The sequence below is a fragment of the Dipteris shenzhenensis genome, chromosome 25 (assembly GCF_047967505.1).
Source record: "Dipteris shenzhenensis isolate YYH24624 ecotype China chromosome 25, Dip_SZ_1.0, whole genome shotgun sequence".
Taxonomy (NCBI): Eukaryota; Viridiplantae; Streptophyta; class Polypodiopsida; order Gleicheniales; family Dipteridaceae; genus Dipteris; species Dipteris shenzhenensis.
The window spans coordinates 28237858-28261453 of NC_141620.1; the positions used below are offsets into that span (position 1 = coordinate 28237858).

At 47.1% G+C, this 23596-nt stretch overlaps 1 protein-coding gene across 1 annotated transcript in view; it reads left to right on the forward strand.

The window, feature by feature from the left end:
- Window positions 1-10256: 10256 nt before the first annotated feature.
- Window positions 10257-23596, forward strand: part of LOC147885699 (endo-1,3;1,4-beta-D-glucanase-like) — a 59311-nt gene continuing 45971 nt past the window's right edge. Inside the window, exons 1-2 of the mRNA XM_087396732.1 lie at window positions 10257-10416; window positions 11317-11338. Coding sequence (XP_087252858.1) covers window positions 10269-10416; window positions 11317-11338 — 170 coding nt within the window. The 5' untranslated portion in view covers window positions 10257-10268. The remainder of the gene's footprint in view (window positions 10417-11316; window positions 11339-23596) is intronic.

Genomic DNA, 23596 nt, shown 5'->3' on the forward strand with positions numbered 1-23596 from the left:
AAATTCTCCATATGATAAAGATATGGCAAGACAATGAATACAAACGTGCAAAGAAATACATGGTGAGTACCTCCTCTCTCATCTGCCCTTCCACAACTTGTCGGCAATCTTCTCCCCTTCTGTGCCACCTACACCCGCGAGAAAGGATGTTAGGTACTCGCAAAATGCCAAGCCCCATCATGGAGTGGGGGAGGGTGAATAGTTGGAGCCCCAATGATTAGAACTGGAGTCGCTAGAGTAAGTGGGAGAATGAGCTGCAGGATGATCCCTGTCCTCAGCAGAAATTACGGTGATGTTGGGGCCCGATGGAGCAGATGGAGATGTATAGCGGAAGTACCATGTTGAGCACAAGTACGTGTAGGAGAATCTGGGCCAATAGAAGGATCATGTGTATCATACGTGTAACTGATGCACCTAGGGTTAATGGAGAAGAAGTCTTGGTCTTCTTGAGGAGCTATCCAGATGTAGGGGAATTCATGGAGCTGCTTGCCTGGGTGGCTTGTGTCGCTGGAGAGGGACCTGCTTGCCTAGGTGGCCAGTGTCACCTGAGAGGGGCGTGAGGGGGACTCCTGAGAAGTCATCTTCACATAAAAGGGAGTGAATAACTTGTCTTTGGGCAAGCGAGGTTTGTATTTGGTGCACTGCTCTGGCATAGAGGAGAAGGAGATAAAGGAGATGCCAGGGAGGAGAGAACTCAGCATGAGCATGAGGGGAGGTGATATCCACATAAGAGGTAGGTGGGGGCAATTGATGGAGATAGTAGGGGGGCGAATGAGGCACCCAAGAGAAGGGGGGAGGGGATATTTGGATGTTGGTGTGAAGAGGTGGAGAGGGAGAAGCGTAAGGGGACAACCAGGTGATGGTGCAAGGGGGGTTGTAGGAGCGAGATGTATGGAGCAAGGGTGAAAGCAAAGGGGGGTTGTAGGAGCAAGAGAAGGAGGCAAGGGGGAGCTGTAGGTTGCGAGAGGAGAAGGCAAGGGAGGATGTAGAGAGGGGCTATAGGCAAGTAGAGTAGGAGGAGGAGGGGAACCTGTAGGTTGCAAGGGGAGAAGGCAAGGGGGGTTGTGCACTATAGGTAGGGGGAGCAGCTGAGGGAGGAGAGAGTGGTAGGAGGAGAAGATGAAGGGGGGGTTGGTGCACTGTAGGGAGGGGGAGCAATTGAGGGAGGAGAAGGCGAGGGGGCTTGTACGTTGTAGGGAGGAGGGAGCAGTTAAGGGAGGAGAAGGGGGTAAGAGGAGAAGGCGAGGGGGACTGATGCACTATAGAGAGGGGGAAGCAACTGAGGGAGGAGAAGGTGGTAGGAGGAGATGGTGAGGGGGGGGGGTGCACTGAGGGAGGGGGAGTTGGTGCACTGTAGGGAGGGGGGAGCAGTTGAGCAAAGAGAAGGGGGTAGGTGGAGATGGAGGGGATGAAGGTGTAGGAGGAGCCTGGGTACGAGGGGGATTGCAGGAGGATTTACGATGGGGAGGGGTGGTGAGGGTAGGGGATCGATTGGAAGGGGGCACAATGGAGGAAGAGATGGCCGTGGAGAAGGGTGATAGAGGGGAGGAAGAACAGCAATGAAAAGGTGAAGGAGGTGGCAAAAAAGTAGATTCGCTAAAATTAGAGGTAGTTCTAAAAATAGCTTAGGGAGCTATATGTGAGGGAGGTAGAGAGAGGTCATTAAGGGAAGGAGAGTGTGCAAGTAAGAGAGAGGTGATGGCTTTGAGGTGCTCTTCACTATCAAAGCTAGAGGTCATGAATTGACCCTTCGCATCCACCACCGAAGCTAAAGGTCATGAATGGACCCTTTGCATCCACCACCGAGCCTAGAGGATACAGAACCTCCTTCTTCATTCATTACCGAAGCTAAAGGACACCGAGCCTCCTTATTCACTCCACCGTCGAAGCTAGAGGATGCCGAGCCTCCTTGTTCACTCCACCACTGAAGCTAAAGGACATTGAGCCTCCTTATTCACCCATCACTGAAGCTAAAGGACATGGAATGTCCTAGAAAAGGTCCTTCTGCATGAGGAAAGAGAAGGTTGGTCTTCACCGAGAAGAGAGAAAGTCTTTCTGCATGAGGAGAGATAAGGTGCTTCCTTTTGCACAAGAGAGAAGAGTTGGTATGCACCACCAGGAGAGAGAAGGTCCTTGCCACTGCCACTAACTCCTTCTGCACCAGGAGAGAGAAGGGCCTTTTGCACTAGGAGAGAGAAGGTTGTGTTGCACCACCAAGAGAGAGAGAAGGTCCTTTTACTGAGAGAGAAGATTGGTTGCACCACCTGGAGAGAGAAGGTCCTTTTGTACCAAGAGAGAGAAGAGCCTTCTGCACCAGGAGAGAGAAGGTTGTGCTTGGTGGAGAGAGAAGGTCCTTTTACACCAGGAGAGAGAAGCTTGGTTGCACCACCTGGAGAGAGAAGGTCCTTCTACACGAGGAGAGAGAAGGGCCTTCTACACCAAGAGAGAGAAAGTTCTTTTACACTAGGAGAGAGAATATTGGTTGCACCACCAGAGAGAGAAGGCTCTTGTGCACATGAGAGAGAAGATCCTTTTACACCAGGAGAGAGAAAGTTGGTTGCACCACTAGAGAGAGGTCTCTTGTGCACAAGAGAGAGAAGGAAAGAGAAGGTTGTTGTGAACGAGGAGAGAGAAGGTTGTGTGTACAGGAGAGAGAAGGTTGTGCACATGAGAGAGATGGTTGTGCAAAGGAGAGAGAAGATTGTTGTGCACGAGGAGAGAAAAGGTTATGTGCACAATAGAGAGAAGGTTGTTGTGCACGAGGAGAGAGAAGGTTGTGTGCACAGGAGAGAGAAGGTTGAATGCTGAGGATAGAGATGGTGGTTGTGCACGAGGGGAGAGAGAAGATTGTGTGCATGGGAGAGATATAGTAGTGTGCACTAGGAGAGAGAAGGTTTATGTGCACTGAGAAAGTTTATTTTTAGAGAGAGATGGGGCACATCTAGAGATGATGCATTTAGAGAGAGAGAGAGAGTGAGTAAAACGTTTGAGAGAGGGTGTGTGTCTAGAGAGAGGGTGCATTTAGAGAGAATAAGAAAATGTTTCTAGAGAGAGAGTACATTTAGAGAGAGAAGTGAGAAAAGTTCTTTAGAAAGAAAGTGCATCTAGAGAGAGAAAGTGAAAAGTTTTATAGAGAGAGATTGCATTTAAAGAGAGAATGAGAAAAGTGACCACACGTCGTCTCCCATGTCTTATGTCAACATGGAAAAAAAACCATTGCACCATGGACTGAGTGTAGATATGATACATTGCACAAGTTGGCGAGTGACAGCGTCATGTTGTATCCTTGTCCCAAGTGATTAATGACATATGTCCCAAGTCTTGTATCCTTGTTCCAAGTGATTGAGTCATGATATGACATATGACCCAAGTCTTGTATCCTTATTCCAACATGTCATGATATGACATATGACCCAAGTCTTGTATCCTTGTTCCAAGTGTCAAAGACCAAGAAGGATTTGTGTTGTGAAGCTTGAAGGTGGCCCACTTACACCCCATGAAACCGATACCATTAAGGGGAGAAATGCACCAAAAATGTATTGAAAAAGTAGGATAGAGTGAAACGTAATGAAAGCTAACTAATTGAACAGCCACACCTTTTTTTTTGGGGGGGAAATGATATATACGAACTCCTCTAGAAGAGTTTAAGCATGTTCATATCTCTTCACTCTGGAACCATTTACTAGGGCTGGAAGCACCATATCGTTCAAAGTGGCCAAATACACATGGCCACTAGGAAGAAGCTTGGAGATGAAGTAAGGTCCAGTCCACCCACTAATAAATTTAGGTTTATGGTTCAAAAACTTGTTGGAATACAAGAGAACCATTTTAAACTCATGGCGATGGAGGTTCCTATCATGCCACGCCCGTTGCCTATTCTACCAAACTTCCTGTGCAGGAACGGCCTCCTGTCAATGCTCTTCTAAGGCTTCAAGATCCCAAAGTTGTTCAAGGGTGCAGGCCTCCAAGTTGTCATCCATCTCAAAAATGATCCTAGTAGTCTTCATATGAAATTCATAAGGCATAACTGCCTCAAGGCTGTAAACCAATTGAAATGGTGAATACCCACCAGTATTGGCCTTATATGCGATCTTGTAAGCAAAAAGAGCTGCAAGGAATAAAATATCCCACTCCGCTAGAGAATTAAGACACAATCAGGTCATGATACGACACTTGGTCTTATTAGAGCTCTCAGCCAAGCCATTGGCACAAGGGTAATATGAACTAGATGTCTTGTGAATGATTTGTATTTGGGTGGTGAGGTCAGCAATGACATCATTCAAAAATTGGGTGCCTCGATCGCACATCAATTCCACAAGGCATCCAAATCTAGAGATGATTTGATCATAAAGAAATGTAGCTACCACTGAGCAGTGCATGCCTTCATAGCCTTGGCCTCAACCCATTTGGTGCCATAGTCTATGGCAACCAAGGCCTACTTGTTCCCTCTTCGAGTGGCAGGAGAGATGGGTCCAACAAAGTCCAAGCCCCATCTATAGAAGGGGGTCATAGGGCTGAATGGATTTAGGGGAAGGTACTCAACGTCGGGTAGGCTTGACAGCTCATTGGCATGAGTCACACCGGCACAAATGAACATAGCAAATTTGGAACAACTTCAGCCACCACAATCCGACGTGCATTATCTTTCGAACAGTGGCCTCTGAGGCCCCCCCATGCCTAAGTAAGCCTCTTCAAGAATGGCCTGTGTTTCATGGGGAAGTACGCACCGCCAGAGGATATGGTCTTTACATAGCTTGTACGATTGTCCAACAATCAGTTCGAAGGGGGCAACCTGAATGATATGTTTCCTCTTTTGGGCTGGGGTTAGCGCTTTAGGAAACTCACCTGTGGACAACAAATGTATAATTTTTGCATACCATGGTGGAATGGAGCCCACAATCGAGCTTCCTTGCACTTTTCAAAACCCATCTCAACTTATTTATGTGATCCAAGAATACCTCAAGAAACCTTCCAATATTCTCTTGGAAGAGTTTGGTGATGAGACGTTAAAATGTTGCCAAGGCATTGTAGAGACCAAAAGGCATCATCTTGTAGGCATACGTTCCCTGTTGGGTGACAAAGGTGGTCTTCAATTGATCTTGTCCTCGGACCCAAACTTGGTTGTACCCACTGTACCCATCCATGAAGGAGTATAGAGCATGACCAACTATTGTCACTAGCACCCTATCGGTGAAGGAAAGGGGAAATCTATCTCGTCTTGTGGTGGCATTTAAACTCCAATAGTCAACACACACCCAGAGCTTGCCCGCCTCCCTTTTGCGCATGATTACAATTCCACTGACCCACTCAGAGTAGTTTACGGGATATATTAACCTTGCTTGTTCCTTTTTTTTATGTCCACTTGGACCGCCTTGCAATAGTTGGGATTTATGCGGTATGGGCCTTTGATCATTGGGCATGCCTCTGGGTATAGGTCGCTGCGGTGCTCCATGAACTCAGTTAGGACACCCTTTAAGTCTTTCTAGGACCAAGCAAAGACATCCACATATTCCATGAAAAATTGGTTAAAGCAACAAGAAGATACTCGTGCTCCCAGACAACTTGCTACCTTCAAATGTTGAGGTTCGTCCTCAGCCGATGTTGAGGTACTGCCAATCCCATGCCTGATACACGTGGTGAACACTTGTGGATGTGGCGGGAGTATGTTCAAGGGAAAATTCCCCACTCACTTCCCTCAACCGGGATGGAGGAAAGAATGCTGATGTGATCTCTGGAACTGGTTGAGATGTAGAAGGGGCATTAGAAGAGGACTTCTTTTTACCTTTTTGAGCCTACTTGAGCATCCCATGGTATGGTAAGCCTTCCACCTCATATGTGGTTACGGGAACATCTTTTGTTGTACTGAGATCTGCTTCCAAAAGGTACAAGTCAAGCAAGGTAAGGTTCCTAACATCTCCTTCTTTAGGTGCAAGGCGTGTTGGCCCAATGCTCGAGAAAGCTTTAACTCTAATGCCTATGTGAACTACTCCCCTTAGGTGCTCTCCTTGCTCTTGGTTTTGGCTATGTCCAGCCTCATGCTTGAAAGTGCTTTGTGTCCATGGAGGAGGTAGTGCCCACACCACTGGTCTTTTGCCGACACTAGTCATGTTGTGGTGAGGCCCGGCTTGCATATCAAACTAATTTGAATAATCATACACCCATCTAGTACACTCTAGATCCTCTACATTAGTGTCATTGATCTCCATTATACTATTAGTATCATGAGTCTGCTTATCCGCAATGGTTGTGGACTGGCCCCCTTGAGGGTTGGTGCTACCCATGTCGTGTGTCAAGATTGGACCTAGCTCTTAAGGGTTGGTGCTGCACATGTCATGTGTCAACCTTGGACTTTCCTACTCATTGGCTCTGATGACGCTGGCAATCTCAGCATCAACCTCCCCTATAGTTGTGTGAACCATCCGCTGATATATGTGAGGATTGTCGCAGAGACCAAAGGGCATTGTGTGATAGGTGAGCTCGCCTAGACCAAGGGTCGGAGCTCTATCAAGGCTTGCTACTTTCTGGTTCCTTTGACTTGGAGGTTGGTCATCATCTGGAGAACTTTGTTCCACCATGTTAATGGACAAGGAGCCCAAGGCTCCCATCCAATCTAAGATAACCGCTTCATCCTCATATGGCTCAGCATGATCCAACAAGTAGGTCAAGCTTTCAAAATCATCCACAGCTTGTGCTTCCTCTCCTCCATCTTGGTCATCTGCCATGGGCCAGCCCCCAAGAGCCCAATGCTCCTCTTCCATTCTAGCTTGTTCTTCAAAATCCTCTTCCCCTTGTTCGATGGGTCAGTGTCGTGTCTTTCCTGAAACCATATCTATTTCTAGGGATGTGGATCCTAAGGGCAACCTAACTTCACATGTGGACCAATCTTGAATGGTCTTTGCTAACCACAACCATGGTCGACCAAGAAGTAAAGGATAGGTTTTGTAATCCTCGGTCATGTCCAAAACAACAAAGTTGGACAAGAATGTCACACCGCCCATCTTCATGTTAACACCCTTGACTACCCCCATAGGCTTCACTCTATGTTGATCAGCCATGCAAACTTGGAAATAGACGTCACTGGTCAACTTCAAGCCCAATTGTTGTAGCATACCTTCGGGCATGATGTTCATGGCTACACCCCCATCCAAGAAGACATCCTTCAGCTCCACACCATCAATATCCACAGTGAGCCTAGACTTTGTTCACATGTTAGGGCAACATAAGCCAAGCAGTGATCTCCATCTTCAATCAGTCAGGTCTCTAGTGTGGGCTCGCCCTGAACAGGTCCCTTATGTCGACTTCCTGCCATGCAGTTCGGGAATGCAATGGTCTGGTCCTTGATTTATGGGGACAACAAACAAAGTTGACATAAGGTAATGTTAGGCTTGAATTCCATCAGGTCTTGGATTAAGGAGTAGGGCTGGGTAGTTGCCTTTTGTAACCTCATTCTCCTAGCTTCTATCTGAGGGTCAAAGCTCACGCGAGATGGACAGTGCAAATGTGAATGTCTAGTCATTGACTCATGTAATGTTTCTTCCAGCACCTACTTCCCTTTGTCTTATGATGTACCATGTCTCAAATGTACAGTTTGTGACTCATGTTATGGTTCTTCCATCACCTACCTCTCTTTTTCTTGTGCCGTACCATGTCTCAATGGCCGTCTCTCTTGGAGAAGATTGGAAGGTCCTGTTTGCTCCTCCTTACCCTTGTTTTGTCCTATGGTTGTCACCTCCTTTGCGAACTTCATTGTTCTGAACTTTCGGGAAGGAAACTGAGGTGTGCTTCCCTCCTCGTAACTACTAGTTTAAAGATAATTGATGGCACTCTTGACCACCGCCTGATACCTTGAAGTCATAGATTGGTCGCCTGAGCTTCCGCATCCTCATGGACTTCTGAGTCTTCACATGGACCTTGTTGAGTAACTCAAGAAGTCTAGCTTTTTCTAAAGGACTGAGAACCACCACACCCACCCCAGAGGTTGAAGTGGGTGCAAGAGTTAAAGGGCATCCTGAGGGAGCAGTACTAAATGTGGGTACCATGGAGACATACGGTGGAGAAGCTGATAAGGCAACACCCCGTGCAGAGGACCACACTCGTGAAGTCACTATTGATGTAGCCATAGAGGAAATAGATGGTACTGCATATGTTGCAGGCAGTATCATTGCGAAAGTAGATGGTGTGGACATAGGAAACATCGGGTTCAATGAGGATGCAAGGGCAGTTGGAAAAGAGAAGGATGGGGTCGAAGCCATGTATGATGGATAAGTAGTAGGAAAGGACACAGATAATGGAAATGGCAACATAGAGGGTAGGGACATGACCAGAGCAAAATGAGAACTCATGGGTGTCATGGATGTAGAAACTAGACTCGACGGACCGGGGTTATGCATAGGAGATGAAGCTTGACCACTAGATGTCAAGTCCGGTGCTCAAGAAGGCACTACTCCTGTTGAAGTGGCTGTTGATGAAGACATCATTGATGAACTGGTTATTGCAAGAGGAGAAGAGGTGATGTATTGACCTTGATGAGCTCCTGAGGAGCCTTCGTCCTTCGTACTTTCCTCTTTCACCAACTCTCTGCTTTGTACTTCTTCTTCTCCAGAGTCCGGATCTGACCACTAGGGATCTTGTTGGTCCAGAACAATGAGAGTTTCGATGAAGTTACTTGCTTTGGCTACTACTCCAATGGGTTCACTTTGTGCTCTTCTAACTACTCCATGTGCACCGCCTACAGCCACCCTGTATTTGACAAGGAACCGCCAGATGAAACATCTGTGCCACCTATGAGTCAGGTCTACAGAGGTTGGCAGAGGTCGATTGCGTGACATGAAGACCCTTGACACATGCCCATGTGCTTGGGTGATGTGTCCTCTTGATGACCATGTCCCCATGTGACTATGCCATCCTAGTGACCATGTCCTCTCCATGACTTGTGTCATCTTCTGACCATGTCCTCCATGACTTGTTGTCACCTCCATGACTTGTGTCATCCTGTGACCTTGTCACCTCCATGATGACTTGTGTCATCTTGTGACCTTGTCACCTCCATGACTTGTGTCATCCTTGTGACCATGTCATCACCTGACAAAGTGACTGGACATAGTTGGTCTTGCATGATTATTGTATAACAAACCCCCTTACAAAAAAATAAAAGGCTCGGAGAAAAAGGGCATAATGCCCAGAGCTGACAGTGCCAAAGGAGTAAGGAGATGCTAGTAGGGGTGAATATGACATCACTGATACCCTGACTAATCATAGGAAATTTCTTTCTTGTCACAACGACAAGATCCACCAATTTGGTTTTTAGAAGCCCTAAGAGCATACTTTCATAGTACCCTGAAATGACCCTGCTACCAAACACCATGTGGTTTCATCCTCTCACACCGCCAATAGAACAATTGTGCTCAAATAGGGCCTTACCGTTGTTGTAGGGGGGCGAATATGTCCTTACCTCCGGCCTATCGGATCATCTTCCGCTATTGTGGTGCTTCTCCTTGCCAGTGGTGATTGGGAGATCATTTGATATTCCGTTTAAGTTCAATAAGTAATACTTGCTCTATGAAGAATGCTATGGTTGATGGCATGAGTGCCGGGTCTGGCATTGCAGGCCAAAGCTCTATAAGGTGGGACCGGCAACAAAAGCCATCTCTGAGAGGTTTGGTTGAAGGGAGGTTGCCCGAAATTAGGAAATCAATCTAGCAACCCTAACGTTGTTCACAAAAGATCTTGCCCTTTTAACGTTGTTGGTGGAAGTAGAAGTTGCTTTACAAGTGTGTGTTGGGGAAAGGGCGGAACAAGCCAGAGTGAAAGTAGATAGCTATGGCCTCGAGGGTGTTTTTCCAAGCAATTGGTCGTACATAGACTAGTGGATTGGTGGATAAGAAGGGTAATCCAGTCATCGAGTTCTAGCACATTGGTGAGGTATTTAAAAATGAATTGGGGGGTATTGTTGGGAAGTTGATGATAGGAGATAATGCCTTGGAATGATAAGGTTCAAGGGTCTTTGGTTAGTGTGGGTTGCAAGGTCTCTGATGGTGCTAGCTAGACCCCTTATGGAAGAGGAACTCTGGGATATCCCTTGAGGAAAATGGGGTCCACCCCTTGTGCAACCGACAAAGCCCATGGGCCATACTCATTGCTAATCTAATTCAACAAAGGACAGCGGAAAAGTCAAGATCAACGAGCGTATTTTCCGGGATTCTGGAATCTGAATCCATGGAATATTCAGACAAGATTCCTGAATGTCGCCGTGTCTCATTGAAACTTTGATGGCGTCGGATCACTGCTTCCAGCCTGCTCCTCCTGCTCAAGACTCCTCCTCCGGCACCTTAGAGCAATGGGATGGTGTGCATGTTTACGTCAATTACCCTGCCTCACCCACTACAGCTGCGGTCGTCCTTGTCTCTGATGCCTTTGGTATAATTCGCTGTGCTGTGATCTCCTCTTGAAGGAGAAAGGTGGCGCGAGTAGAGAGATGTTTTACTTGCATGCGTGCTAATGTGCAGGCGCCGTTTTATTAGAATCCGTAATCACAAGAGTCGATACTGAATTTAATTTTCATTTTAAGACAAATCTTTTGAGCCTGAGTAAGCTTCTTTGATGCTCGTATATAACGATGCCAGTAGCGATCGTGTCCGTTTTCGCGTGACATTCACAAGTGATGGGAGTGGCTATGAGTTCAAGCTCCTCGTCGTTGCCTTGTGTCACAGGCTGTAGGATATCGTAGCCTTTGAATGGAGCACATAGAAATTTAGGTAATCACAAGAGTCGATACTGAATTTAATTTTCATTTTAAGACAAATCTTTTGAGCCTGAGTAAGCTTCTTTGATGCTCGTATATAACGATGCCAGTAGCGATCGTGTCCGTTTTCGCGTGACATTCACAAGTGATGGGAGTGGCTATGAGTTCAAGCTCCTCGTCGTTGCCTTGTGTCACAGGCTGTAGGATATCGTAGCCTTTGAATGGAGCACATAGAATTTAGGCGGGAATGGAATTGAGCAAGCTGCCACTTAATTGCGACTGAAGGGCAAGAGCACAAGCTACCAGTTAAATGTGACTAAATTGTCAGTATGCAATCTCTTAGGCTATCCTACCCTATAAATGGAGCTCACAGAAATTTAGCTGGGAAAGGCATTCAGCGGGTTGCTGCCACTTAATTGTTACTACGCTGTCAATATACAATCGCTTTCCGAAAGTGGGATAATCCTCATCCTGGGAAAACTTGTTTTAAATTTTCATCAGTAGTGGCGTTAGCTTATTGGCAACAGTATACGGTTTGACGCCAGATCTGTGACACGTTTCTTTTGGCTTTGCAGGATGGGAGGCCCCCCTACTTAGGTATGTGCTTCTTTCCTCCTTGTTCAGCCTTTGCTTGTCGAATAGAACCAGGCCTGAATCTTCCCCTTTTACCGAATCTCTTAAAGATTCATGACCTTTCTTGAATTTTGAAACTCTCCGGACTTTCACTTGAATCTTCTAGCTCAGTTAGAAATCTTAAAGATTCGTTACTTTTTGCATTTTCAGTCTCTCATTGTTCGAATCTTTTCTTGAATGCGTTCTCTGAATCTTAGACGTCTCTGACATTTTGTTTTCCAAACTCCTTTCAATATGCGCTGTAATTGTGATTCAGATTAACCAGGCTTGCACCTCTGGTATAAATCGATCATATGAGGACAATAATAGCAGAGATGTTGAACTGAGAATAGACAAAACATAAGAGATGCTAACCATGCTAATAAATAAGCTTTGGAAGATAGATTTCCCATGGAGTGGCAGGTCAATAGAATTGTACCATCCACAAAGGAGATGGGGCAGCAAGCAACTATAGAACAATCATGGTAAGCAGTTTAATGGCAAAACTGTATAGTACTAGATGTTTTCAGTAATGTGGGTTTTAGGATTTATATGTGTCCTTTTTTGGCTTATGTATTTGTTAGATCAAAATATACTTCTTTTTGGGACAAAGCAGGGACCATATCACTCATCAATGTTTTTCTTTGCAGCCATGCAAGTGCCCATTGCAATTTTAGCAGCGGAAATAGATAACACGACACCAGTTGCATTGGTTGAAGAGTTTCAAACAGTTCTCGCAAGCAAAGCAGGGGTCCTAAATCTTCCTTTTTTGGCCTCTGGAATGCTGATTGCATGGAGAAAAGTGTCTAGAGTTCAGCTAAATTTTAGTAGAATCATTGTTATACACTCCTTTTTTTAAGTGATTTCTTTTTAATGACATGTTGAATCCATCCATCCCTACAGGTTGAATATTTTGTGAAGGTTTATCCTGGAGTCAACATGGCTGGACGTTACGCTATGATCTGAATGATGAGGAAGTCACCAAGAAAGCGGAGGAAGCACATCTCGATATGATTTCTTTGTTTCAAAAGTATTTGCAGTAACACATTTAGCCTCATATGGCATACTTGATTCTCCAACGTGTGCATTAATAGAGAGTGGCCATTGGCCAATATGGTAAGATCAATGGGCCTTTAGTTTGAATCTAGCTCTGTTAAACATGGGCTTAGTTGAACGTTTTAAATGAGCAATACCATGTTCCTTCTTCGATATGAAGTACTGTCATCTTTACAAATGGCCTTTATTAGTCCTGTTACCATAAAATGGCTACCAATCCAAAATAGCATTTCAGAAAGTTAACCCCTTTATAGGTGCACACTAATACCAGTCATGTGATTCACTTTTGCACTTACTTGCTCGGTCTCCTGCTAAGAAACAGAGCCTACCAAATCCTTATGAAATCTTGGTTTTTGTGCTATCATGATGAGAATAAATTATTTAATTTCTTCTTAGCTTTGGCACTGTACACTTGCATCACTGATGTCCCCCCCGTTTCCTTGTTTCACATATACTCTTGTAAAATTGCCTCACCCTTACACATGGGAGATTATGTCACATCTTCTGAATTCTCACCCTCATGTTTATGTTTCTCTTGTAATCCTTAAGCTGTATTGATTCTTGTTACTCACATACTGCACCACTAAATCCATGACCCTTCTTGTTATTCAAACATTTTTATCTCAAAGAGTCAGGTCCGAGATAGAATTCCGGTGATCTTAGCTGTGGAAGGTGATAATTGATTACATATAGGAGGTCACGATCTATGGGAGTGGTGTTTTTCTTCTCCAACTCAGCTCTCCGTGGTCACCCAGGCCCTTGCGGAGCAGAGCCCCATCTTCATCGGCCCCTATCTAGTGTTCTTTATCCTTTGGTATCATGGTTTCAAGGTGGATGATATGAACTCGACACATCATGTTCCACGATTCCCAGTGATCCTCAGGCTCTCTGGCCTTCCCGAAAGAGTATTGATCCATATTTTCCTCCATAGGCGGTTGCTTTGGCACAATGCTACAGTCACCACCCACAGCGGCATCGATTCTAGTAGATGATGGGGTCCGTCAACTCAAGGTGATTGCAGATTGGCTTTTAACAGTCCTTGCCGGACGAGATCTTCCTTAGACCTTGGATGGGGCACGTTGCATCAGAGGGTTGAAGTTTTCAGACTCCCAAGGTAGTGTCTGTGCTGCAAACAGTTGGACCACCTTGCAAGAGCTTGCCCACGTAGTACAAGTAGTGCTGCTTCCTCTAGACAGATGGGGCACCATGCAAGAGCTTGCCCACGTAGTACAAGTAGAGCCGCTTCCTCGAGCAAGATAGTAGCGGGAGGTACTTGTGGCCAGACCTATTCCTTTGGATAGACAACAGCATACGACCCAAACTCCTTGGGTTGAGCGTTTCGACAAGGTAGTACAAAGGAGGCCTGTCGAGCGTGGCTGGAAGAACGACACCCAACAGGCCTCGAGCGTGTCGCCTGTTAAGCAGGCAAAGATGGGTGTAGATGCAGGAGGAGCAGGTTGAGAGAGCCCCTTTGGTTGGCCCCATACACCTAAGGGTGAGGTTTTCTTCGACCTCTTGGCAGACCCAATTTCTTTGCCCCCGCTGATGCTGGGGAGGGGCTCCCTCTTGGTCCCCCCATCCGTGTCACTTAGCCTCCTCCCTGCTCCCTCGCCCTAATCCGTTTCCCCCACCTTGCCCTCCTTTTTCCAACCCCCCTCCCTCCTCTCCGCAGTCATCTCCCACCCACTTCCCCTCTTTTGTTATAGTGAGGCATTGGATCATGCTCAATACCTATTCCCCTTCCATCCCTTCCATTTCCCCCCCCCCTCTTTCTGCTTTCACAGCTCCCTCCCCCTCCCCCTCACCTCCCCTTCCCCCTCTGTACCCACTGCCTCAACCACACCATGCCTGTCCCTTCCCAGATCCCCGTGTCAGAGAGCAACTGCTCAGTCTCATCCCTCTTCCTTGCAGGGTCAAGACAGGACCCCCCAAGGGTAGGTGAGGAGTCCTCCCCTTTCCCAAGGACCCTAGGACCCAAGCCTCGCCTAAGACAACCTTTCCCATTGGAATTTATGGCGATTGGGACCCAAGCGCGCCCAAGACAACCTTTCCCATCGGAACTATGGCGATTGGGGCCCTGATTCCTCCATGGCCTTCATTGTAAAAACTTCTCCTTGCTGGAGCTCTCCCCTCGGCCTCTAGCCAGCCCACTCATCCTCTCCCTCCACCCTCAGCCCCTCTCCCTCGCCCCTCAGCCCCCTCCCCCTCCGCCTTGCCTTCCCTCCCCTCATGGGCCTCCTCCCCGCGGCCTGCTCCTCCCTTCGCCACAGGCTTCTCCCTCGCCTGCGGCGTCCTCTACCCCCCCAAACACTAAAGTCCCCCTGCGGGCCTCCTCTACCCTCCCCCCCTCGGGATGTCTCCCCCTCTCCACCTCTCTACTCCTAACCCCTAGCCTCTCCTCCCTCGACCTCTAGCTCTCCCTCCCTCTCTGCCTACCCCTTCAATGCCTCTTGCCCTCCTCCTTCAACCCTCTTCATCCCCCTCTCTCCCCTCAGCCCTCACCCTCCCCTCCCCTATCTTTCTTCTTCCCCCTCAGCCCCCCCATTCTCTCCCCTCCTCTTTCTAGCCTTCCTCCTCATCCTTATCCTAGCAGCAATTGTTTGGTCGTACGGAGCTCAATAGTGTTCGAGTCAGCCTTCCCTCCTCGATTGACAATGGCTCAGCCTTCAGCCAATCCTCACCCGCTTCCACCGGTCGTGAAAACCAGCACATTCTCAAAAGACGAGCTGCAGCAGCTCAGCACAAAGATACAGAGCAGGAGAGTTCGACATCACTCTTTGCTCGCATCCATGGGTCCCACCCCTCAGGATATAGGCCAGGGACTGGATGCTCGCCGCTTTACCTAGAGACCTCGTAGGGCACCTCACAGATGTTCGTCTGCTTGGTCGAGGTTTCTTCCAGGTTGTTTTTTACTCCCAGGGTGGAGTAGGTACAGTGCTTTAGGCCAGCCCCTTAGCACTGAGCTCGAAGAGGATTTTCTTGACGCCCTTCTCGTTGGGTTTTGACCCTATGGAGGAGGATAGTCAGGCGACTTCACTCTTCATCAGATTCCCCGTCCTCCTTCAAGTGTACCATCGACTCTTATCTTCCATTGGAGCCGCTTTCGGGATGGTCACCAAGATCCCCCCCTTCCCTGGGATGCCTTCTTCGGCAATAGAGGCAGTTAGGTCGGACGGGGTACCGTGTGTTAGGGTCATTGTCTCTGACCCTAACATCACAGATGACCACATCATGCTCCAGTGCCCAGATGGCTCATTCTTCAGGCAGAGCCGAGATCGCTGGGAGATAGGATCAGTGTAGGATTTGTAGGACCCCTGAGCACTTTGCCAGAGATTGCCAGAGATTGTCTAAGGAAGAGGAAAAAGAAAAGGCCTAAAAGGTCCACGGGTGAAGCGCCTCATAGCAGCACCTTGGTTGGACCACTTCACGATCTAGTGCACATCCTACAACTTTTTGTGCTGCTGGACCTTCCACCTTTTCGCCCAGGATCCAGCTACAGCCTCTTATCTTGGACCTTCTTCTATAGCGCAACCAGGACCGTCAGCACATCCTGTTTCAATCGTCCCACGTTGGGTGCCAGCCAGAGTTGTTGAGCCAGTTCCACCTCAAGAGGCTACTCATGGCGCCACGAACCCTCCCTTACAGGCAGGAGATATTCTTGTTCTAGTTTCTTGTGCTGATGAGGTTGCTCCTATCCCCTCACATGTTCATGTGGAGGAGCTTTCACAACTCATTGCCGAAACCCGGGCCTTACTCCAACTTCGGGCTTTGTGCATGGCAGGAGCATCTTTGATAACATCTTCTCATTCTGGAAGGCTTCTAACTGGGCCATGCATAATGGCCATAAGCTTGCCATTCTACTCCTGGACTTTGAGAAAGCTTATGACAGAGTATACCGGGGCTTTCTAGAGGGTACCCTCGTTGCTTTGGATTCACAGATGCATGGATCAGAGGGGTGTTAGCTCTCTACAGACCAGCCCATAGTTAGGTTCTTATTGGTGGAGTCAGGGGAGACATGTTTCAGATTACCAAATCAGTCCGTTAAGGATGCCCTTTAGCCCCCTTTCTCTTTCTATTTGTGGCCGAAGCTATGAGCTATTACTTAGAGCTCAAGCTGATATTATAGGGTTGAGGCTTCCATTGAGGCAGGAGGATTAGCACGGCTGTTTTTTTGGATGCCACACCACAGACACTCACCTCATTCAGGACAGCCTTGGATTTATTTTGCACTGCAGCAGGGGCTCATATTAACTGGAACAAATCCAATGGCTTTTGGATTAGTGATGAGGGCATTCCAGACTGGGGAATGACATAGGATTCACTTGGATTCAGAGAGGTGTTTCCATAGGGTTTCCATCAGGTACCTAGGATGCTAGGTTGTTCTTCAGCACATCAGTTTTCTCCCGTGTTGGAGAGCATCAGGAGGAAACTCATTTTTTGGGGTTCTGTTAGACTTGACCTTGCATCCAGAGTAGTGGTTGTGAACCAGGTATTATTGGCTACTGACTGGTTTGTTTGCTCATGTTGGTGCAGATCTAGAGGTTGTATCTCTCAGCTCATGAGACCAATAAGAAACTTCCTATGGAGTGGGTTAGATGGCACCTCAGATGTTGTAGCCAAGGTGGCTTGGGAGACCCTCATTCTCCCCACAGGGGACGGAGGTCTCAATATTATTGATCCAAATGGCCTTGCTTTGCAAGTTTGTAGTGAGAGGATTGATGCTTGGACAGGAGCCTTGGAAAGATTTTGTCTTACACAACATTCAGTCTTGTACACCTTCTTATGGGGGAGATTGGATGGACAGCTCGAGATGGATCTTTACTTCAGTCCATTTTAGATCTCCCTCTTCCCCTCTCATGGCTGCCATTCTGAAAGCTTGGGGCAGCTTCAGAGGCACTCTTTGGAGAGTCTCACCCTCCTCTCACGAAGAAATAGATAGACAGTCAATCATGTGGAATGACTCTATATTGAATGAGCATGGCAGATCACTAGGAGTGTCACATTATATGCTGTGGTCTAGATGGGAGAGGGGACCTACTTCCACAGTAGGTATCTGCGGCTTTTAGGAAGCTTCCAGAGGATCAAATACTCTTATCAGTTGGCCACCTTAGAGGGATTGCAGTCAGGATGCACCAGATAGACGCATCCATACCAGCAGAGTGGATAGATACAGATGACATGCCGATCACGGAGTCCACTTGGTTGCGATTTTTCACGGTCCGGGTATTCCTTTACAAGTTATTGCCTTGCAGGATGCACATGAGGAGACCCTTGTCTTTGATGTTCAGTCGGGAGGCAGACTTCTCAGATCTTCAGATGATATTCTTTTGGAGATTGCCTTCTAGCTTGTTAGGATTACAGGTTACATGGAGTGGGGCACGGACTCACAGTGGTATCTTGATCCTGACCCTGTTCTCCTGGCACTTGGGTCTTGGAGACTCTGGTTATATGGTGGTTTCCCCATTAGGTTCTTGCAATGGGACCCAAGGAACTGGGAATGGATTTATGAAGGGCACCGAGAGAAGAGCATCCCCTTCTTTCGTTACATGGTCAAAAATGCCAAGAGATTTCAGCTTAGCAGTAGTTGGAGGTCCTCTAGAGCTCCTCATTGGGATAGTTTTTAGATTTGTGCAAAGATGCAAAAAAACTTTTGGAGGAGGCTCTGGAAATCCCTCAGGAACAGAAAGATCACTCTTTTCTTTAGGATTTCTATTCATGAAGGGATTGCAGTGAACCTGTGGAGATCCAGGTTCGGGGTTGACCCTACTTATCCTCGATGCCACACAGCAGTTGAGTCAGTTCAGCAGTACAGACAGGCGAGGTTGATTTGGAAGGGTGTTGCTAGGATATTTAGCATATTTCATAGAGCACCCTTCTTCATGACTTGGGGATCAGTGGCATGGTTATCTCTTACTGGTCCTTAGGTGTTTTTCGAGGGACATGACTTAGACTCAGCCTTCATTATACAACGACACTCTGTGGAGTCATGTTCTCTCCAGGATGTTCCCTTCACTCCTTTTAGAGCTACTCATGCCTCGGTAGACACATCATGGGAGATTCTGGCTAGCATTGCAGCTTGGAATATTTGGAGGGCCAAATGTACGAAGGCGATAGAGGGTTCCCAGGTTCACCCTTCCCAGTCTATGGCCAGTATATGGACTGATACTATACACACACTAATGGCCATCTGGGTGAGCATGACTGGATCCTCCTGAGCAGCTATAGCTAGGAGAGATACTTTTTTCAGAGTTTGGAGAGGATCTCCTTTCTTCTCCGAGTCTCCTTCAGGGTTGAGGTGGCATTTTCAGCCTCCACCTTGAATTTTTGTTAGCTCTTTTTGAGCTGGTTTTTTTTCTCATGCATGGCATGATGTATTCCTGCATTAGAGCTTGCTCTTACGGTTTTCATTCATACTTAATGAAGTAATATTTTTGAAAAAAAAAACTATCTAGATATTCCAGATGAGTATCCACTTATACTTGAGGTACTCAATCACAATTTTGCAGCCCCAAAAAGGGGGCACCATTACCGTAGTTGGAAGACCGACTCAATCTTTTTGGGCTTCAACTTCATGGCCACGGATGAGTAGTAGTGCACTCCCATTCTCTTTTGAGAGATTAGACATTCATGATGATGGACAAGTGGCTGGGGCAGCAACAAGGGAAGGAACTGTGAATCACAATGGAGACACAACTTTCTGGTTAGGCCCTGACAAGAGAGGTTTGAGCCTAGTAGTGGTGGCAGTTTGCTTAAGGCCAGATGGGCATCTTAGACAGATGATTTATTGGCCGTTGAACCAGTGCACTAGAGCCGGTTGGGTTTGTAGGCCTCTTAGTTGATGTAGTGGGCGCTAAAGGTGGGCATTGAGCTAGTGATACCTTTAGTATGCTGCTGCACAGACACGGACTACTCACTCTTGAAGTCTCCCTTGAAAACTTAAAACTATGTTGCCACACACATAGGAGGGCCTCGGTCGCCCAGCCCAATGAGTTGGACCTGAAGATGCAAGACATGGAATGGAAAGGAAAGTAGAAAAGCATGATTAGGCAAACATAAAGAAATGAATGAATGCTAGAAAGAAATGTACAACCAAAGAAAAGTACTTACATGACGAAGAAAGGATTGAGACTTGATTATGTGACATGAGAAAGTGGATAGGCACACTCACACTCTAAGTGTCAAGTGTATATGGGATAGGTCCCATAGTGACTGTGGCACTCTAGGATATAAAGCAGTATAGTACTACACTAGAACTCAATAGAAACACACTAAAAGTCACTCAAATTGACTCCATTTCCTAACACCCTCCCATGGAGAAAAGGTGAGGGACTATAGGTATGAAACCAAAGTCATGATAATGACGGTCATCAAAACTGTGCATGCCGGTCTAGAACTAGACATGGTTCCCACACAATCTCAGAGGCAAGTGAGCATGGCTCAGAGGCTAGTGAGCATAACATAAAAATACTCATCTAGCATGGCTCAGAGGCTCATCATGCATGGATGCATGATCAACTCTAGAGATCTAGGAGACCAATGCACCAACAAATAGACCTATCAAAGCCAAAACATATGGCTCCCACAGTACATCTCCTCTTGGCTCCAAAGACTAATGAGGAACATGGAGCCACACACTAAAAATAGAAAAGAAATACATCATTTTAGGAGGATTATCCAAGGCAGAGTACCTTTATTAACTCAACACAAATTATTCATTTTTGGGAAACACCTCCAAGACAGAGTACCCACACACATCATGCTCAAAAAGCAAATGAATCATCATCTCCATCATCCTCTAGATGTTGGAGACAGACATGTTAGATTTGAGCAGTGAGAGCATGATCCTCTGTCGGATGGTCATCTTCGTTTGCATCATCACTAGTGGCGGATGCCACCCAACTGGCGTGATCCTTCGATTGTTGTTGGGAAAGCTTCTGGTAGCACCTGTCCTCCGTATGACCAAGCTTGTTGCAATATGTGCACTTGAACGATTTAAATGTCTTTCCTTGTGTTGGTGGAGGCGATGGCCTAGGGCTCCATTTGCTAGTGGAGGCAAGAGCTTGTGTAGTATCCGATGAGTAGAATGGAGATTCTTTGTTGCGGCGATCCTTTTCAAGAAGAAGAGACACCATATCTTCGAAGGTAGTCGATGCAATTCGAAGTACTTCAAGGGCATTCTCAAAGCGAGAGATCCCTTCCATACTCGTCATGAGGACAGCCATTTTGTCCTCGTCATCCGGGGGACACTTCAAGTTGGAGAGTTGTTGAACTAAAGATTGAATTTTTGCTATATGTGCACTCAAGGTATCGCACTTTTCCATTTTCAACTTATAAAATTGCATTTTCAAAAAAACCTTGGAGTTGGTGATTTTGTTACCAAATATATTCTCGAGGCGTGCCCAAATCTCCTTGGCCGTTGACTTGAAGTTGATGTGATGCATCAAAGAATCATCTAGGCAAAGCCCGATGATTGCGATGGCTCTTGAGTTGTGTTGCTTCCAAATCTTGCATGTTGGAGACTCCGTTGATGTAGCCATATCTTCATCATCTTCAATGGCATCCCAAACATTCTCCTTCATGAGAAAGAGTTGGACCTTCATTTGCCATGTGGGGAATCCTTCCCTCGTGAACTTGTCCACTAGCAAGGAACTTGCAGATAGTGAACCCATTATGAATATACAAGCTTGTGAATGGCGGGTAGCTTTATAGGACAGCTAGAAGAGCTCGAATGTTTGCTGCTATAGAACGGGCGACCGGCAGCTGATAGTAGAGGAATGTTTGCTATAGAACGGGCGACGGGAAGCTGACAGTAGATGGAGTTGCTGCTAGTGTAATGGCGGACAGAGAGGCGGCAGAATGGCGGGCAGATCAGACGGCAGAATGGAGGGCAGAACAGAGGAAATTGAGCGGGCTGAGCAGTGTGAAATGAAGTGAGCTGAGCAGTGTGGAATGGCGGGCAGAGAAGCAGCAGGATGGTGGGCAGAACAGAGGGGAATGAAGCAGGCTGAGCAGAGGAAATGGAGCAGCACGAGCTTCAGTCATCATGAACTGCACAGTCACCTTCTTTGCTTGATGAAGCCATTGTTGTCAATTTGTTGGTGAGGCTCGGTTGGAGAAGGAGTTGAGCTCAAAGTGAAATAGAGAAAGCAGCCCTCCAAGGGGAATGAGGGAGAGAGGCTTCAATGTCCTCAACCTCTTGGAAGTTAGCCTAGCTCTGATACCATATGAAGATGCAAGATATGGAATGGAAAGGAAAGTAGAAAAGCATGATTAGGCAAACATAAAGAAATGAATGAATGCTAGAAAGAAATGTACAACCAAAGAAAAGTACTTACATGACCAAGAAACGATTGAGGCTTGATTATGTGACATGAGAAAGTACAATGCCTTTTTAGGATAGGCACACTCACACTCTAAGTGTCAAGTGTATATGGGATAAGTCCCATAGTGATGGTGGGGTGGACAATGGATATTCTCATAATTCAAGAGCACATGTTTTTAGCACGTGGTGCCTTGTAGTGGACTGAGTGTGAAAATAATCGTCAAGCCAAGCATCTCTACCACTAAAACTGAAGAGGAAGGCATCCCAAACTTCCCTCTCCAAAGAATGGATGCCACCATCTCTGCCCCCTTTTTCATCTAAGGGTAACTCTACCATGTTGAAGTCTCCTCCTATGATCCATGAATCTGCAATGGTGGCCCAGGAGAGCAACTCCTTCAAAAACAGTACATGATCCCCTCTGTTATTGGGGGCGTTAAGGTTGAGGAGTCCAACCTTGCAACCCCCAATCAAGAGAAGAACCCACTGGGTAAGATCACACCATGTCCAACAACCAAGGGGAGAAAAGAAATACAAGTACTTCCCCTAGTACCAAAGGCAGGTCCAAAAGGTATGACTTGAAAGTAGCTTGCTTGACTTTGTACAATCACTAGCATATCCAATTTGTGCTCTTGCAAGAGGAAAACATCAATAGAGCCACCAGTAACACCTGGATGAAGCTGATTCCGAATTAGCTGTCTGCGGCGGCAATGAGGGACGCCACCAAGGCCCTGCATATTCTAGCTAACAATCCTCATCATCGAGAGGATGTATAATGAAACATCTTACCCGACCTAGTGGCGAAAACAAACCCCTCAACTCCTACTCAAAGAGTGAGGGATGAAACCAAGTGGTGGAAACTCACAGGAGAAAACACCTTGCCACCTGAAGAAGAAGACGCCCTGTCAACAGGAATCCCAATCGCTACCTCACCAAAAGAAGAGGGCACAAAGTCCTCCTCGAGGAAATCTACCAAGACTGAAAAGGAGTTCCTGTGAATCAAGCCCAACACAGGGGTGAGAAGGATCCCTTCAGAGGGAAGTGGATCAACAGGGTACCCAACCCCCTTTCTTCTATCCAAGAGGGGAGTTGAAGGCTGCTTCTGAGAACCCTGTGTCTAAAAAGCTGCGGAGGCCCGTCCAACCAGAGAATGTGCATGGTCAGGGAGAGGGGCTACCACTGAGATAGGGAGAGGGACAACCAATGGGTCTGGAGGAGAAGCTGCAATTGGGGCTGCAACTGTAGCTGAAGCATCCTGGAGTGCATGAGGTGCAACATTGGGAACACCAAAACGGGAGACTCCAAAGCTCCTCAGGAGGTGGAGTCGAGAACGGTGGTCTCCTGAAATGACGGTGGTGGAGGCTGCGTACGAAACGGAACCCAATAAAGCGCTGCGGGTGCCACTGGAGGACGTGAGGTACCAGAGGCAGGAGGCGGCGGCGGTACCGAAAGGACACTTTGTCGAGGAGGAGCGCTCTATCGTGGAAGAGCAGTACCACCACCACCCTGCCGAGGACGAGGAGCTGTCCCACCCCCCTGTCAAGATCGAAGGGGAGCTGCTATACCAGAAGGCTTTTTGGGGCTTTTCTTCTTCCTGGGGCAATCCCTGACGTATGCCCAAGGGTCCCACAGATCCTACACTGGTCCTGTCTACCTGCAACCTCCACTCTTTGCCAAAAGAAAGATCCATCCCAGCCTTGAAGCAAGATGTGATCATCCGAAACGTTAGGGTCCTCCGTACGATCAAAGTGGTCGAGCATTCAAGCTCTACATCCTTCTTGAGCTGCTGCAACTCCTCTTTTGAAAATGTGAGAGTTTTCGCAGCCATTGGAGGCGGAGTAAGATTGGCCGAGGGAGGATCCATCACC